This window comes from Periophthalmus magnuspinnatus, chromosome 13, assembly GCF_009829125.3.
Source record: "Periophthalmus magnuspinnatus isolate fPerMag1 chromosome 13, fPerMag1.2.pri, whole genome shotgun sequence".
In the NCBI taxonomy this organism is placed as follows: domain Eukaryota; kingdom Metazoa; phylum Chordata; class Actinopteri; order Gobiiformes; family Gobiidae; genus Periophthalmus; species Periophthalmus magnuspinnatus.
Window position 1 is genome coordinate 6639223 of NC_047138.1, and position 13984 is coordinate 6653206.

A 13984-nucleotide genomic window follows, 5' to 3' on the forward strand; every position below is an offset into this window, starting at 1 on the left:
TAATTTTGTCATTATATTTTTTATTATCATAGCTATTATTTTGATTCTTGTGCAACTGCTACATAATGACTCACATTCAAGATATTTTGTCACTCAGGAACAGCTAAAAGGTATAAAAACAAAAAATGTATACTGTTAGAAATAAAATATATGGTCCATGTTGTGAATTCATAACAGAAACATTGAGGCTGGAAACGTCACCATTATTCAAACTGGATAATAGCATGACAAAAAAGTACTTAAATACTGTTCAAACAAAATATATCAGAATCATACTTTAATGTGACAAACACCAGCAGCTAAGGTTAAGTGATCACTGGTGGATTTTATCTTCCTTTTTTCTTTCAACAAATTAAAAACACATATTGCATGTCACTATAGCAACGCCCATTACAGGTCAATTTATACGATCACCATTTTGGTATAGCAAATCAAAACAATAGCAAAACAAAATAAATTAGAAATAAACATTAGACAAAGCCTGTTTTTCAATCATATGAATACTTAACACCCACAGTATAAGTTAATAAAGTCAAGCTACTGTATATAAATACATCACCAGCATGCACAATATTGAATAATCGATATTATTGTCATCATCTTACACTGAAGAAACAGTATAGTAGGCAAGTGCATTTAATAAAACAAACACAGAAGTAAACCACAAACTCTGATGCTGCTTTTTTAATTATTTTTTGTCTTTTTGTTGTATTGTTAAGTCTCTGCCTTTAGTAATCTTCACGTCCAACAGTATGGTTCCAGTGACAATTGAAGACTATTCTGTGAGATGCCAAATACACTTCAGACAGAAAAAAGGGGAATACATTTGTTCTAATTCCTAATATAATTAAAAACTATAGTTAATAAATTTTAAACTTGGAGGGACAGGTATACCTTGTAGCTAGAGTGGAAAAAATGGCTTTCATAGGGGCCCTTTACTACTACTGGAACCAATGCAAACTATTTGTGAGGCATTCCCATTCAAGCATTTTCTCTCTCAAGTGACTCAAATGCATCTCTATCGCGCAAAAAACCTAACTAAGCAGCTTATCTTGATAGATCAAGATCAGTTCCTATGCCAGTGTGAGGCTGCCATTTCAATCCAACAACAACCACTTCAGACTGATTGACTGACATATCAGTGGTTTGGCAAATGTCAAAGAGAAAATCAAGAAGACGGAGGCCCCTTTCAACTGTATATATATTTCTATATATATTTAAACTAAGATTTAACCTCCACTCCCACCTTTCTTTTGATTCTTTTCTTTTAACTCATGGAAAAATAAAGAACTGCGTCAGCGGTAGTATCATCGGCAAAAGCGGCTGCCAAAGTCCACCGGCCTTTCAACATTTTTTCGAAGTGTGTCTTCTCTTTAATTGTTGCCCTCCCCGCCCTCGTCATCCTGCTGGTCACTTGTCCACAGTGTCAAGTTGTCTCGCAGCAGCTGCATGATCAGAGTGGAGTCTTTGTAGGAGTCCTCATTAAGGGTGTCTAGCTCGGCGATGGCATCGTCGAATGCGGTCTTGGCCAGATGGCAGGCTTGCTCCGGCGCGTTCTGGATCTCATAGTAAAACACAGAGTAGTTGAGGGCCAGGCCCAGGCGGATGGGGTGGGTGGGCTGCATGTGCTCTTTGCTGATCTCATGAGCTTCGTTATAGGCCTTCTCCGAGGACTCCACCACCGTAGCCCTCTTCTCACCTGTGGCCACCTCAGCTAGGTACCGGTAGTAGTCGCCCTTCATCTTCAGGTAAAACACCTTGCTCTCGTGCTGCGTATCACTGCAGTTCTTGATCAGGAAGTTGTCCAAGAGGTTGAGGACATCTTGGCACACGGCCTCCAGTTCCTTCTCTATCTTCTCTCTGTAGGCACGCACCATCTCGATCTTCTTCTCATTGCCATCAGTGGAAGTCTTCTGCTCAATGCTGGAGATGACCCTCCAGGACGAGCGGCGTGCACCCACTACGTTCTTGTACGCCACAGACAACAGATTCCTCTCCTCATTGGACAGTGCCTCGTTCAGCTCTGTGACCTACAAAATAAGGCAAAGGGAGGGTTTAATCACAAGTATCAGACCTTTACACATAAAAGAAACTAACTTGTTGTTCATGGTTTTACATTTGAAAAACAGTCGGCATGGGAGATGAAAGATGAGCAATATTTGACATGAGCAAGTCCTTGTTTCCATGGTAATACATTCATTTAGAGGGCCTCAAGTTCCGGCTGCCACGTGGACTGCTAATGCTAGGTAAAAGCGATATTTAAGATAGACAGCAGCGGGGGTTGGGAGCAGGGGAAGGCCTGAGATGGCTAAAATGTTCCCACGAGCACTTGAGGCCAGCTGCACTGTAAATGAAAACCATCACTGCTCGGGCGGTTCACGTGTCCTACTGACCTTCTCTGCAGCACCCACTGACCTTTTTACCTACCTAAGCCACTGTACCGCTGCATCCTCCCATTTACACATGTATGTTTACACTGGACAGATTCGGACTATAGAGACAAGTTACACCATGACGCAATGGGGACTTATGACTCAGGGTATATACGTTTTTTTAAATGTGCAGGAGTTCTGAAGAAAATCTAATCAATCTAAACTCAAATGCCCTATTTTGTTATTATTATTATTATAGTTTAGGCACAAAAACATATTGCCGCCTGTATATTCAATTGACACGTTTCTCCTTGATGTTTTGACATTCGTTGCCCGGGCAGTGGAGCACAAACATGGCGGCCAATTATCAGCGTCACTGGAAAGATAAAGAAGAGGGCCAAACCCTTAGGACTATAGACCTTTGAGTGATTGAATCATATCTGACATACAAACCTATTGATCTGATTTTGAAAAAACAATAAAAGTATTCAAAAAGTTGTAACCGTAGATGCACCATAGAGAAGATGGCCTCTAATGCTTTATCGGGCAAGCTTTGTTAATTTCTTTTATAGGAAACGCACTTGGACGGGTTCAGAAATTAAAATGTGGCAGTGCTTTGTGAGGGATTCCCTGGTATAATAGACGGAGAGTACGCACCCTGCAAAAAGAGCCCAGCCCTGATGACAGATTGTTTAAAGGGAAAAGATGCCATCCTTGCACTGGCATCACCCCATCCCTAGAGACCAAAAACCCTGGTATCAAATGATCCACTGATACTCGAAAAGAACACAGACTTCTTCCGAATTTGACAAATAAACTAATATCATCTTGTACGTAAGTTTATAGGCCCAGACAAGTCCACTATGATGCCGTTATTTCTACTTTTACTCGGTATGACACAGCATTTTCCTGTCCCGCACGGATTATAACTCAAGGGTGAATCAAGTTCTCAGATTTTCCTTAGAGGCCTTAGGGAGGGACACGGGCAGACAAAACCATCCTAACATTGACCAATAAGAACTGAGGAAGCTCTTAAGAGGAAGGCCACCCATGCCCACCCCTATTTAAGACTATACTATAGCATTTATTAACCAAAATTCACATTCAGAGCTAATCAATAGGTTGTGAATAGGCAAAGATAAAGCAAAAAATGGGGAAAGGGAGTAACCTGCTAATTTGTTCATTGTGTCTCTGCAATATGACAAAGAATATTCTAGAGATAGTGCTGCCTCCTGCGTTAGTTTGGGGGAAAGACTGCTCTGTGTGAAGCCATAATTAAAGGCTTATTAACTGCAAGGCTTCTAAACACCGCTGGAGCAGGCCTATATATTTCTTAAATGATAGGGTAATTGCAATTGTTGAAAAGAAAATGACAAAGAGGAGAGGATGAGAAAGAGAAAGGGGGGAGGAGAGCACGGGGGAGGTGGAGGAGGGCGCAGCAGTAGCAGAGGCTCATAGGCTTTTTCTGAGCAACCTCACATGGCTCCCGACAGCAGCAGCAGTAGTGTTAGCTTTTAGAAACTGGCCATAATGAAGGAAGGGGAGGTGGGCTGCTAAAGGAACCGAAAGATGCAACCGAGCGAGCTCATTAAAGGCGACAAGGGAGACGTCCAGTATGGCCCCGTGCGTAACGCTGGAATATGGCTTCATTGAGCGACACTGTGGGCTTCAAGGCACCGCCCAAAGGGTTTTCGGGAAGAAATGAATCAGAAAAACTGGGCTGACGATGTTAAAGACATGCGATATGATACACTGACAAAATGACAATGTCTAATTTAGGCTGTTAATCTAATCAAGACGCGGCTTGGTGTCAGGCAGCTCGTTTACAGTGAGATCTCATTCATACATGCCACACAGTAACCTAACGGTTTCTAACAGACTTACCGATTTCATAGCAGCCGCCATGTCATCATATCTCTCAGCCTGCTCCGCCAGCCTGGCTTTCTGAACCAGCTGCTCGCGATCAACCATTTTTGCGTTGATATTTGGTTGTTTAGTCGAGCGTGCTCTATTCGGGGATTGGGGAGTGAAATTGTCGTTATTTAAATCGCAATGCAGTGAAATCCTAGGCGCACCTCACGCTGCAGCTGTTCCCTGCTGTCTGTCTGTGTGCTGGGCTCAGACGGGACACCCTCTCTCCTCCTCTCTCCTCCTCTCTCCTCCTCGCTCCTCTCGCCCTCCCCCTCCTCACACGCTGTTCCTCGGCTGCGTCATCAGTCAGGAAGGTGGGAGTCGGTGCCAATGATGTAACACTCCGTACATAGGCGCCAGTGGGCCATGCGCGCACGAGAGTGCCAGTGGAGCACCGTGGGCTTGTGGGATATTGAGTTCTCAAGGAACAAACGTGAGGCCCGGGCGTGTCCTCCTGGCCCAGTATTAAACATGACAGGTCATCGTCTTTAAAAAGCCACTAAAATCTGCATGTTCTAGACAGTGTGTGTATCTGAAGGATGGATGTCCATGCGAGTATGGTCCAAAGACAGGTGAGAACTTTGGACAGTGTTAGAGCAGCTGCACGTGTTTGGTCATTATTTGGTCGCTAACAGGTATTATGCATCCATTTTTTATTGCACTGATTTATAGGCTATACAGTATATTACACCCAACAGCTTAAGTGCAGAGCTTTAGTCCTACAGCTGCAGTGGGTCCTGCACAGGCTGCAGGCCCCATACTTTAAATCTTGACCTTATGTTTAGTGCACAGCAGCTCACTCAGAGGTGTCCCTGAAGTGAAACGTGAGATACGAGCGCTTCCTGTCCTCAGGACTAAATGGTCCTGAGCAGAGATCATGTCTGTGGTGTAGCCTGCAGAGCAGAGCGCTCAAGGCCAGTCACACAGAAGTTACATTACAAAGGACTGAACCTGCAACGTATATGCCCATTTTGTTGTTTTAAAATAAAATAGGCTACGAAACCAGTAACGTATTCGTGATAACAGCTCCCTCTTTTGGTTAAAAGTCAACAATGGCAAATGAGGTAGCCTATAATAAGTGCTGAAGCTCACAGAATTATTTATATATGTATTAAAAAACAGATATATAGGGTTAGAATTATAACAATAATTTATATACCCTGATATGTTTAAGTGGATAAAGAACATGCCACATGATTGTGCCTGAATGTACACACTATTCATGGCCCTGTACAGCACATGGCTACATACAGCCTCCCAGTGTAAACGTATTTGTGAATGTGTACCAGCTCCTCCCTCTTTATGTCAGAGATTATCAGCTGCTGACCTGGTCAGAGGTCATACAGGAAGTGTTGTGTAGTGCACTGTAAAGTAGGTCAAGTCATCAGAGGAGGAGCCAAGTGAAAGAGCTGACTGTTATCTAAACCTCTGCCTTTTGCCGTAAATGTCATCTTGCTGTAACTACTGGCATGAGGTGTACTGCTGTGGATTAAACCCTGTGCAGTAGTCCTAAACATAAATATATAATCACTTGGGGTTTACATTTTCATACATTGCCTACTAAAGAATTCAGTCCATTCATCCACCATATAGTCCTGTGCAGCATATATTCAGTGATGATAACATATACAAAGTTTTATACTGACTAAGTATTTTTCAGGGCTGTTACTGTAGCACCCTTCTTTAGTTACAGCAGGCCCATTCAGTAGGCCTCTAATGACAGATTCACATCCTTTCATTTACTGATTAGGTTCATGTTGTTGTTGTTTTTTTTTTAATATATCATTATACAGTGCCACATAGCTCCAGATCTATCCACTTCCTTCAAAGAGGATTACTGTTTCAGCTGCTTAGCTTCGTTACTTCAAATAAGGATGAGGCTAAAGAGCTGTGCTGTCTTCTGCAGCCATCTGTCTGAGTGAAGACGTGGGCTCACGCAGGTGTCCATGGACAGTCAGTACGAGCTGGATGTTTTAATATTTCCAGATGAGGTGAGAGTCGCTACACCAGAGGACCTGAGAGAATGGGAACTGGAGACTGCCAGCCAGGTCTCTATCCCGACTGTCCGTCTGTTTGTGGCGCTGTACCCGTACAACCCTGCAGCAATGTCCCCAAACCACGAGGCTGCTGCAGAGGAACTGCCGTTTGTCCCAGGGCAGATCATCAAGGTATGTAACACTATAAAAGTTTATTCAAATCAAATGTGATTCACTTTGAAAAATTACTCAATAGGTTTTAGGCGATAAAGACTCTGATGGTTTCTATCGTGGTGAGTCTGGAGGCCTCTCTGGGTTCGTACCTAGTAACATGGTGGCTGAAGTGCCAGTGGACGATGACTACCTGAAGCACCTCCTCCTGCAGCAGGGGTTCATTCCTGTCGACCACGCAGGTAACAAGGAAGCCACAGAAACACAGCTCTATACTAGAGAAACCGTCAATGTGAAGTCAACTCGAAACCGTGTGCGAAGTCGAGAGACAGGAAGTTGCCAGTTAAAGCTAAACATGCACATGAAAACCAACAGACCTCTATATATTTTTAAATGTGTATATTTTCATTGCATTGTGGTTTTAGACAGCTGTACTCCACCATTAGTATCTACAAGTGCTAAATACTTCAAATGCCAGATTGTTGGAAATGGTTGATTCATTGATTTATTTTAAGATAAAACAGTCCATGGTTCTTGTGATAGGTATGGCGTTGACTCCTGAACTGAGCAGTAGTGTGGTAAGTGTTCCTGAAGAGTTGGTGGTGCGACGAATGGTGGCCTTATTTGACTATGATCCTTGGGAAAGTTCACCGAATATTGACAGTGAAGTAAGTCAGATTTAGGCTGCCCAATCCATTTTTATCTGTCAAATTGTTTATTAAAATACATTTAAATATGTTATTTTCTTTCAGGTAGAACTAGGCTTTCGATCAGGGGACATCATTTATGTGTTGGGTGAAATGGATCAAGATGGCTTCTATTATGTAAGTGTTGTGTTTATTATATTTGAGAAATAAAGGGTTATACAGGTCACAATTTAAAAAAAATAAATCAAATGTCCAAATCTCAGGGTGATCTACACGGAAGAAGAGGTTTGGTCCCATCCAACTACCTACAGCCGCTGCCATGGGATTAGAGATCCTCAGTTTAGGTGAAGTGCTACTTGGGCCAAGTCTTTTTTTATATTTGTACTTAAGGGATAGAAGAATATCATATACAGAGCAGCTTATTGACATAAGTCATAGACATTTACATAAACCATAAAGAAAAGTGGGTATTGGGAAAATACTTTGTACAACTGTAATGGACATTAGCCTTAAATGTACACTTTTAGTCTCAGACCAGAGTGTATACATTTAGTGTTCCCATGTTTGCCTTATGCTCTGTTTGGACTGTTTTTATATAAAACTTTTAAAAATGCAAAACACAATAAAGAGAGACATTATATTGTATCATTTTTTTTATTGTTTAAGTAAGGCATAGTTAACATAATTTAGGAGCATAAATTGCACATACTTTTCTATAGCTGAAATTATAACGAGTAAAAATTGCATACATGTAGGCTAATCATCATAAATACATTCACTTATGTCTTCTGTCTCCTGCAGCCAACAGTCCACTCATCCATAAAGTAGGAAACACTACACAGTGCAGAGAAGTTTAGTAGTGCTTTCTACTTTATGAGTGACAACACTGTACATCTGTAGCTTCTTTCCTGGTCGCTCCACGTGCACGTTTAGACAAAAAAAAAAAAAAGTTCTGATAACATCCTTAATATAACCTTTCTTAACATCCTTAATATAAGCATCAATATTTCAAGCATAGTAGAGATATTATAAAATAATCACACAATTAGCACAAATAATATATTAGCAACATGTTTTTAGGTCTTACCTGGTTGAACAGAGGCGGAAAAAGAAAAACCCAGAAGTGAGCGTGATCTTATATTAGCTCAGCCTCAGACAGGAAACTTAAAAAAAATGCACATGCAAAATTTACCGAGATGTGAACTCCCACTCACAACGAGGCCTTTAGCAACAGAGGACATCAAGTGCACAAGTACAGACCTATAGATTTTACTGACTTTCATATATGTACTCAATAAGAGAGATGTATAGCACTAGCTCTGCATTTAAATGCAAGATGAGTAAATAATATAATGATGCCATGTAAAACAGGAGTAATCAGCTGAATTCATTGTAGTAATCCAATAAACAGTAGCAGAAAATAACTAGTGTGAATTAAAATGTTTGCAAATACTTATCAAGTGTTGATTCAAAATAATAAGCCTAATTTCAGTAATAGGTTTGTGTCCAATTTGGGGGCACTGCAGCTTGAATGTAAAATATGTGTTTTTGTTTTTGAAAAGTGACTATGTGACATTTTTAAATCAAACATGTATGGCTCACAGTCTTAATTTCTCAAATAATTGAAATTTACCATAGAGATGTTGGCAGATATTGCCTGATCAGCCAGTTCTTTCTAAATGCATGATTGAATTGAAATACAACTTTGAATAAACTAATAATGAGGGAACACAGTTTAAACAAGGTTTACATTAATAAACTGGAATGAGGTTGATGTTTCTGAGAAGTGGTTCCCGCCTTAGCGCGATCTGAGTTGTAGGCGGGGGGTGGGGTGCAAAAGCAGTTCCCCATCCTGCAGCAAGTGTGCAAGGCGTGAAACAGAAAACAGCTCACAATTCAACATAGTAATGTAATGCAGCCACAGACGCAAACCTCAGAGTCGCACCTAAACACAAGAGGAAATGGGGGATGGGCTACTGACAACTGTGAAAATAAAAATGCTTAGAGTACTTATTTTAAGTAACAATCTATGGTTCTATACATGATAGATGAGTAGTGAAGACCTGATGGTTTCTCTTGATGTTTTAGTATGTTTTTGATTTAAATGTAAATAAAATGCTTAATATACACAGGATGTCAAGACTATTCATGTGAATGGTTCTCTACAACGATGCTATAAAACCCAAACCATGCTGAATTTAGTGTCTACATGTTTTCCAGACACTAAATGTTTTTTACTAGACATTCACAAAAGTTCTTGGCATGTGAGCGCAGACATGGCTGTACCATTGACAAGCATGACTTTGCACCCTGCAGATTAGCACAGTGCAGTTGCTCTAACCTCAGACATCTATTCCTGTGGAACATGGGATTATATCTAAAGTGATCCCTGTAGTGCTTAGAGGGGTATAGATAGCATCAGACTGCCAAAACAAGAGCAGCATCTAACAACACCTCATCTTTATCCTCCAGAGAAGGAGCTCAGACCTGATTCAATTATATTTTACCTTTAATTAAACTGTAGCCTACACAGGTGTAACAGAAATGGGCAATTCTCTCTCAGTCTCAAGGGCATATCCCAACAAAAATCCATAGTTGCCTGGAGAAACTCAATCACATGTGACCCCAAACGAAAACAAAAGATGAATGAAGAAATGCATTTGTCCACATTTCTTCAGCAATATCAGAGGTGGGTAGAGTTACATTTACTAGATGAGCAGTTTTCACACACCATAGTCTATCTTTTACAGTTTAAACCTATTCCTAATTGAGGCTGCCTTATGACTACCGTACTTTTCCCACTGTCTACTACTCTACTGAGTCTTCAAATGACAAAGATTAATGCTGATAAACTTGATTTGTGTTTTTCCATCACTTCAAATGTGATTTAATTTATAAACTAAATAATTTCACATTTGTGCTGTTCTTCTAATTAGGCTACATCAGCTTCAAATAAATCAGGTATTACGTGCAGACAGCTACTCTCACGTGAGTAGTTATTTCTAAACGGTTTTTGTACTTTTACTTGAGTAGTATGATTTTAAAGTAAAAGTAGCCTATCTGACTTTTACTTGAGTACAAATTGCCTACTCTATCATAGACTTAGCCTAGACCTAAACTTATTATTCACAAATCATCAAGCAGGCCTCGTTAATTATTACTGAGACATGACACGATTTCAACTCTCACCAAGCGCCTCCGAGGCCCCACTGAGCTCAGGGATGATCTGCACGGTGCTGCCACCTAGTGGACGCTGTCACATGTGACATCCACGCACCAGCCTACAGGCCTAGTAACTAAATAAATACGATCAAAAACCTACAGTGCGTATAAACCAGGAGGCATTGCTACTTTCAGAGATGACACAAGACACAATGTAAACTATATTCTCTGTAATATATTTTCCTGGTCATGTGGTTTCCTTGTCTATTATAAAACTATATTTTTCATGTTGAGCATGAATGCCTCACGATGACGTCACACCCTGTCTCAGCAGGTGGATCACGCGCTGGCGCTACTCCACTACTCCACAACTCCACTCTGCACTAATGCTTCAGCTACACTAATGCTTTAGGCTTAAAGTTCTCCACAAACATTGATCAGATTGGAAGTGATACGGAAGTGCAGGTATGTTTTGTGGCGATTGCCTGGGCTCAGTATATTATTAACCCATTTTTTTAAGTGCTAGTCCTGGTACAGTAAATGTAACACTGTATCTGTGTCTGCCAAATCCACAATCCTGTAACAGGTTCACCAGGTTATTTGGCACAGGCTGCACTCTATTTCTCATGCTCTCCAAACTCGTGTTTTGTTTTTTTTTTTTTTTTTAAATTACAAACAAGAAAACAATAATCATACATGATTTTTTTTTTTTTTTTTTTATCACACAGACATAATCTTACCAGGCCTAAGAAAAACTTTTACACAAATTATATCCATTCAATTAGACTGGTCTGTAGCACAACATTTTTAATAGTTGTATTTCCCTCAATTTTAGATTGTGCTCTATAGATGAACTTGACCATAGACTTTGAAAAGATAGCCTGGGCCTCCTTGAGTTTGAAAAGTGTTTTTCTGTCCCCAGGATTCTTCTGCACCACAGGAGGTTGTGACGGGACATGGAACGCTGGAGGGGTAGAGTGGCCCTAGTGACCGGGGCCTCAGTCGGGATAGGAGCTGAGGTTGTCAAGGAGCTGGTACGGCATGGCATGAAGGTGGTGGGTTGTGCCAGAGACGTGGAAAAAATAAAGGTATGTAGGCTGTATAAAGTATCAGGCCTATTTCTAACAGTGACTGGAAGATTACTTTGAAAATGTATTTAGTTACAGAATACTTAATACCTGAATTAAAATATATTTTGTAACTCATTCTGTTTCATGAGCTAAGCAAAGTACTCTATTCTGAATACTTAATATACTTACATTGAGTGGTATTATATTATAGTGTAAAAATAGAACATATAATTACAAACTGCTTTCATTTTGTTTCACTACATTCATTTATGTCTAATTAGAGGAAGAGAAATTGCACACACACACATTGCAAGAGCTGTGTGTCTTTTATTTTCACTAATACTGTGCAGTTTAAAATTGCATGATCAAGTACTGCCATGAATTCATTTTAATTTAGGAAAGTAACTGTATTCTGAATACAGTCAAAATGAGTATTTAGAATATGTATTTTCGGTACATGTATTTAGTTACTTCCCAACACTGATTGCTAATATGTGCAAATTAAAACTTCATCACCTTGTAAGGACCTTATGAGAAGTTTTTATGTTTTCATGATTAAATCCACCAAATGCCGACTTTATCGAAGAATATGCATGAGAAATACTGACTTTTTTAGTATAGAGCACATGTGTCACGACAAGGCAAATTCAAATATATGACTGTCTTAAAATGTCAGTTTATCAGGAGTTACGCATTTACACATATTTTTTCTATCTTTGCAAATTTGAGACGAACCATTTTGCTGATGTGGACCTCGGTGAAATTGAGTTTGACACCCCTTGTATAGAGCCTTGTATTTAAAAAGCATAATGGAACTAATGTGTTGCTGAGATCTATTTATGATTACACTTTATTGTTGTATAAATTATTTCAGGTGTAATCTGAAGTCTACATTGGTGCGCTATAATAACTGACTCTTTTATGTATCATTTTCAGAAACTGTCAGAGGAGTGCCAGGCTGCAGGCCACAGTGGTGTGTTGGTGCCTTACAAGTGTGACCTGACCAACGAAGAGGAGATCTTGTCAATGTTCAGTGACATTAAATCTCAGCATCAGGGTGTGGACGTGTGCATCAACAATGCAGGTTTGGCTCACCCAGAGCCACTTTTAAGCGGAAAAACAAGCGGCTGGAAGAACATGTTAGATGTAAATATTGTTTAAGATAATTGAAGTAGTCATTTCAGAGTGTTGTTTAAAATGTCCACTTATATGAATACACTGTTGTTTAGGTGAATGTCATTGCCTTAAGTGTGTGCACCCGTGAAGCCTATCAGTCAATGAAGGAGAGAAATGTGGATGATGGACATATTATAAACATTAACAGGTAGATTTGAAGTTTGTTTTTTATGACATGAGCTGTTTGTCTGATATATCCTTATGTATTTGTTGCAGCATGAGTGGACATCGTGTGGTGCACAATTCAGTTACTCATTTCTACAGTGCCACTAAGTTTGCTGTGACGGCTCTCACTGAAGCGCTGAGACTGGAACTACGAGAGGCCAAAACACACATCAGAGCCACTGTGAGAATAATTATGTGTTGTAGTTTACTCGAGTAAACTAGTAGTAGTAGTAGTAATAATAATAGTCGTGCTTGTTTTAAATCTATTTGTTCTTCTCTTTAGTCTATATCTCCAGGTGTTGTGGAGACTGAGTTTGCCTTACGGCTTTTCTCACAGAATCCGGAAAAAGTTGCAACAGCCTACAAACAGTTTAAGGTAGTCCTGTTATATGTTTTTATTGAACACTAAAATGGCATTTATATTTATATTTTGATATCTAATTTCTTTTACAGTGTATTGAGGCTGTAGACATTGCCCATGCTGTGATCTATGCCCTAAGTGCACCTCCCCATGTGCAGGTAATAGCTGAATTTATAGGTCAGCATATTTATGCCGTTTGCTGCTACATGTTCAATAAATGTGTATTGCTGTCTAATCAGGTTAAGTCTAATTAGATAACATTTTTACATTTCTTTTTTTAGATTGGAGACATTCAGATCCGCCCTGTGGAGCAACTGGCTTAAAATTGTCCCAAGTTATTGATAAAAGCCCAATCTCTCAGTTGTCCATTTATCCACTGGAACTCTAAACACTGATTAATAAACGTGTTTTCTCTTATCATAAACATGTGTGTTACACTAAAGAGAGACGATTTATTCTGTGAGGAAAAAAGTACACTGACAAATGTATTAGTGCTGTTGTCCAGTCGGTCAACTGTTTATAACACAAAGTATCCACTAGATGACGCTGTTGTATTAACTTTAAACTGTTTTAAAATGCTTTTTCCAATACTGTGCATAATAAAAAGACTATATTTCCACACAGATGTTTTTTTTTCTTCATCATTTTATTTAATAGTTATAACTTAATTTCAGCTAAAAGTGATGTAGTTTTCACACTTTTGCTTTTCTCATGTGATGATTTGTTTGTTTCCATTTAAATAAAGAACCAATTGAAGTTCAACTGCAAGCATCATATGTTATCTCATGGCTTGTTATATGTGTTAGTGTTGACGCACATAAGAATGAATAATAATAATCAAATCATTCATATTTCATTAAGTCACTTCTTTGCCTTGATTCACATTCTTCCACAATTTCAGCTTCTTTAACTTATTGCTTTTTGTATTAACTTTTATTAGTTAACAAAATTATTAAAATAGATAGCCTTAGAT

The 13984-nt window shown here is 39.5% G+C and overlaps 3 protein-coding genes across 3 annotated transcripts; 2 read left to right on the forward strand and 1 right to left on the reverse strand.

Annotated features, from left to right (window-relative positions):
- ywhag2 (3-monooxygenase/tryptophan 5-monooxygenase activation protein, gamma polypeptide 2) lies at positions 1 to 4586 on the reverse strand. Its single transcript, XM_033977614.2, has 2 exons — positions 4257 to 4586; positions 1 to 2030 (listed from the first exon to the last, which is right to left on the reverse strand). Exons 1-2 carry the CDS (start codon positions 4341 to 4343, stop codon positions 1374 to 1376), a joined length of 744 nt encoding a protein of 247 aa, XP_033833505.1. The 5' UTR covers positions 4344 to 4586; the 3' UTR covers positions 1 to 1373.
- Positions 4587 to 6197: 1611 nt separating this feature from the next.
- On the forward strand, positions 6198 to 7452 carry si:ch211-105f12.2 (RIMS-binding protein 2-like). Its single transcript, XM_033977615.2, has 5 exons — positions 6198 to 6451; positions 6516 to 6672; positions 6974 to 7098; positions 7183 to 7254; positions 7341 to 7452. The coding sequence occupies exons 1-5, from the start codon at positions 6230 to 6232 to the stop codon at positions 7404 to 7406; spliced, it is 642 nt and encodes a 213-aa protein (XP_033833506.1). The 5' UTR covers positions 6198 to 6229; the 3' UTR covers positions 7407 to 7452.
- Positions 7453 to 10563: 3111 nt separating this feature from the next.
- On the forward strand, positions 10564 to 13635 carry LOC117380773 (dehydrogenase/reductase SDR family member 11-like). Its single transcript, XM_033977613.2, has 8 exons — positions 10564 to 10704; positions 11162 to 11327; positions 12246 to 12455; positions 12539 to 12633; positions 12702 to 12831; positions 12934 to 13026; positions 13104 to 13169; positions 13293 to 13635. The coding sequence occupies exons 2-8, from the start codon at positions 11196 to 11198 to the stop codon at positions 13332 to 13334; spliced, it is 768 nt and encodes a 255-aa protein (XP_033833504.1). The 5' UTR covers positions 10564 to 10704; positions 11162 to 11195; the 3' UTR covers positions 13335 to 13635.
- The last annotated feature ends 349 nt before the right edge of the window (positions 13636 to 13984 follow it).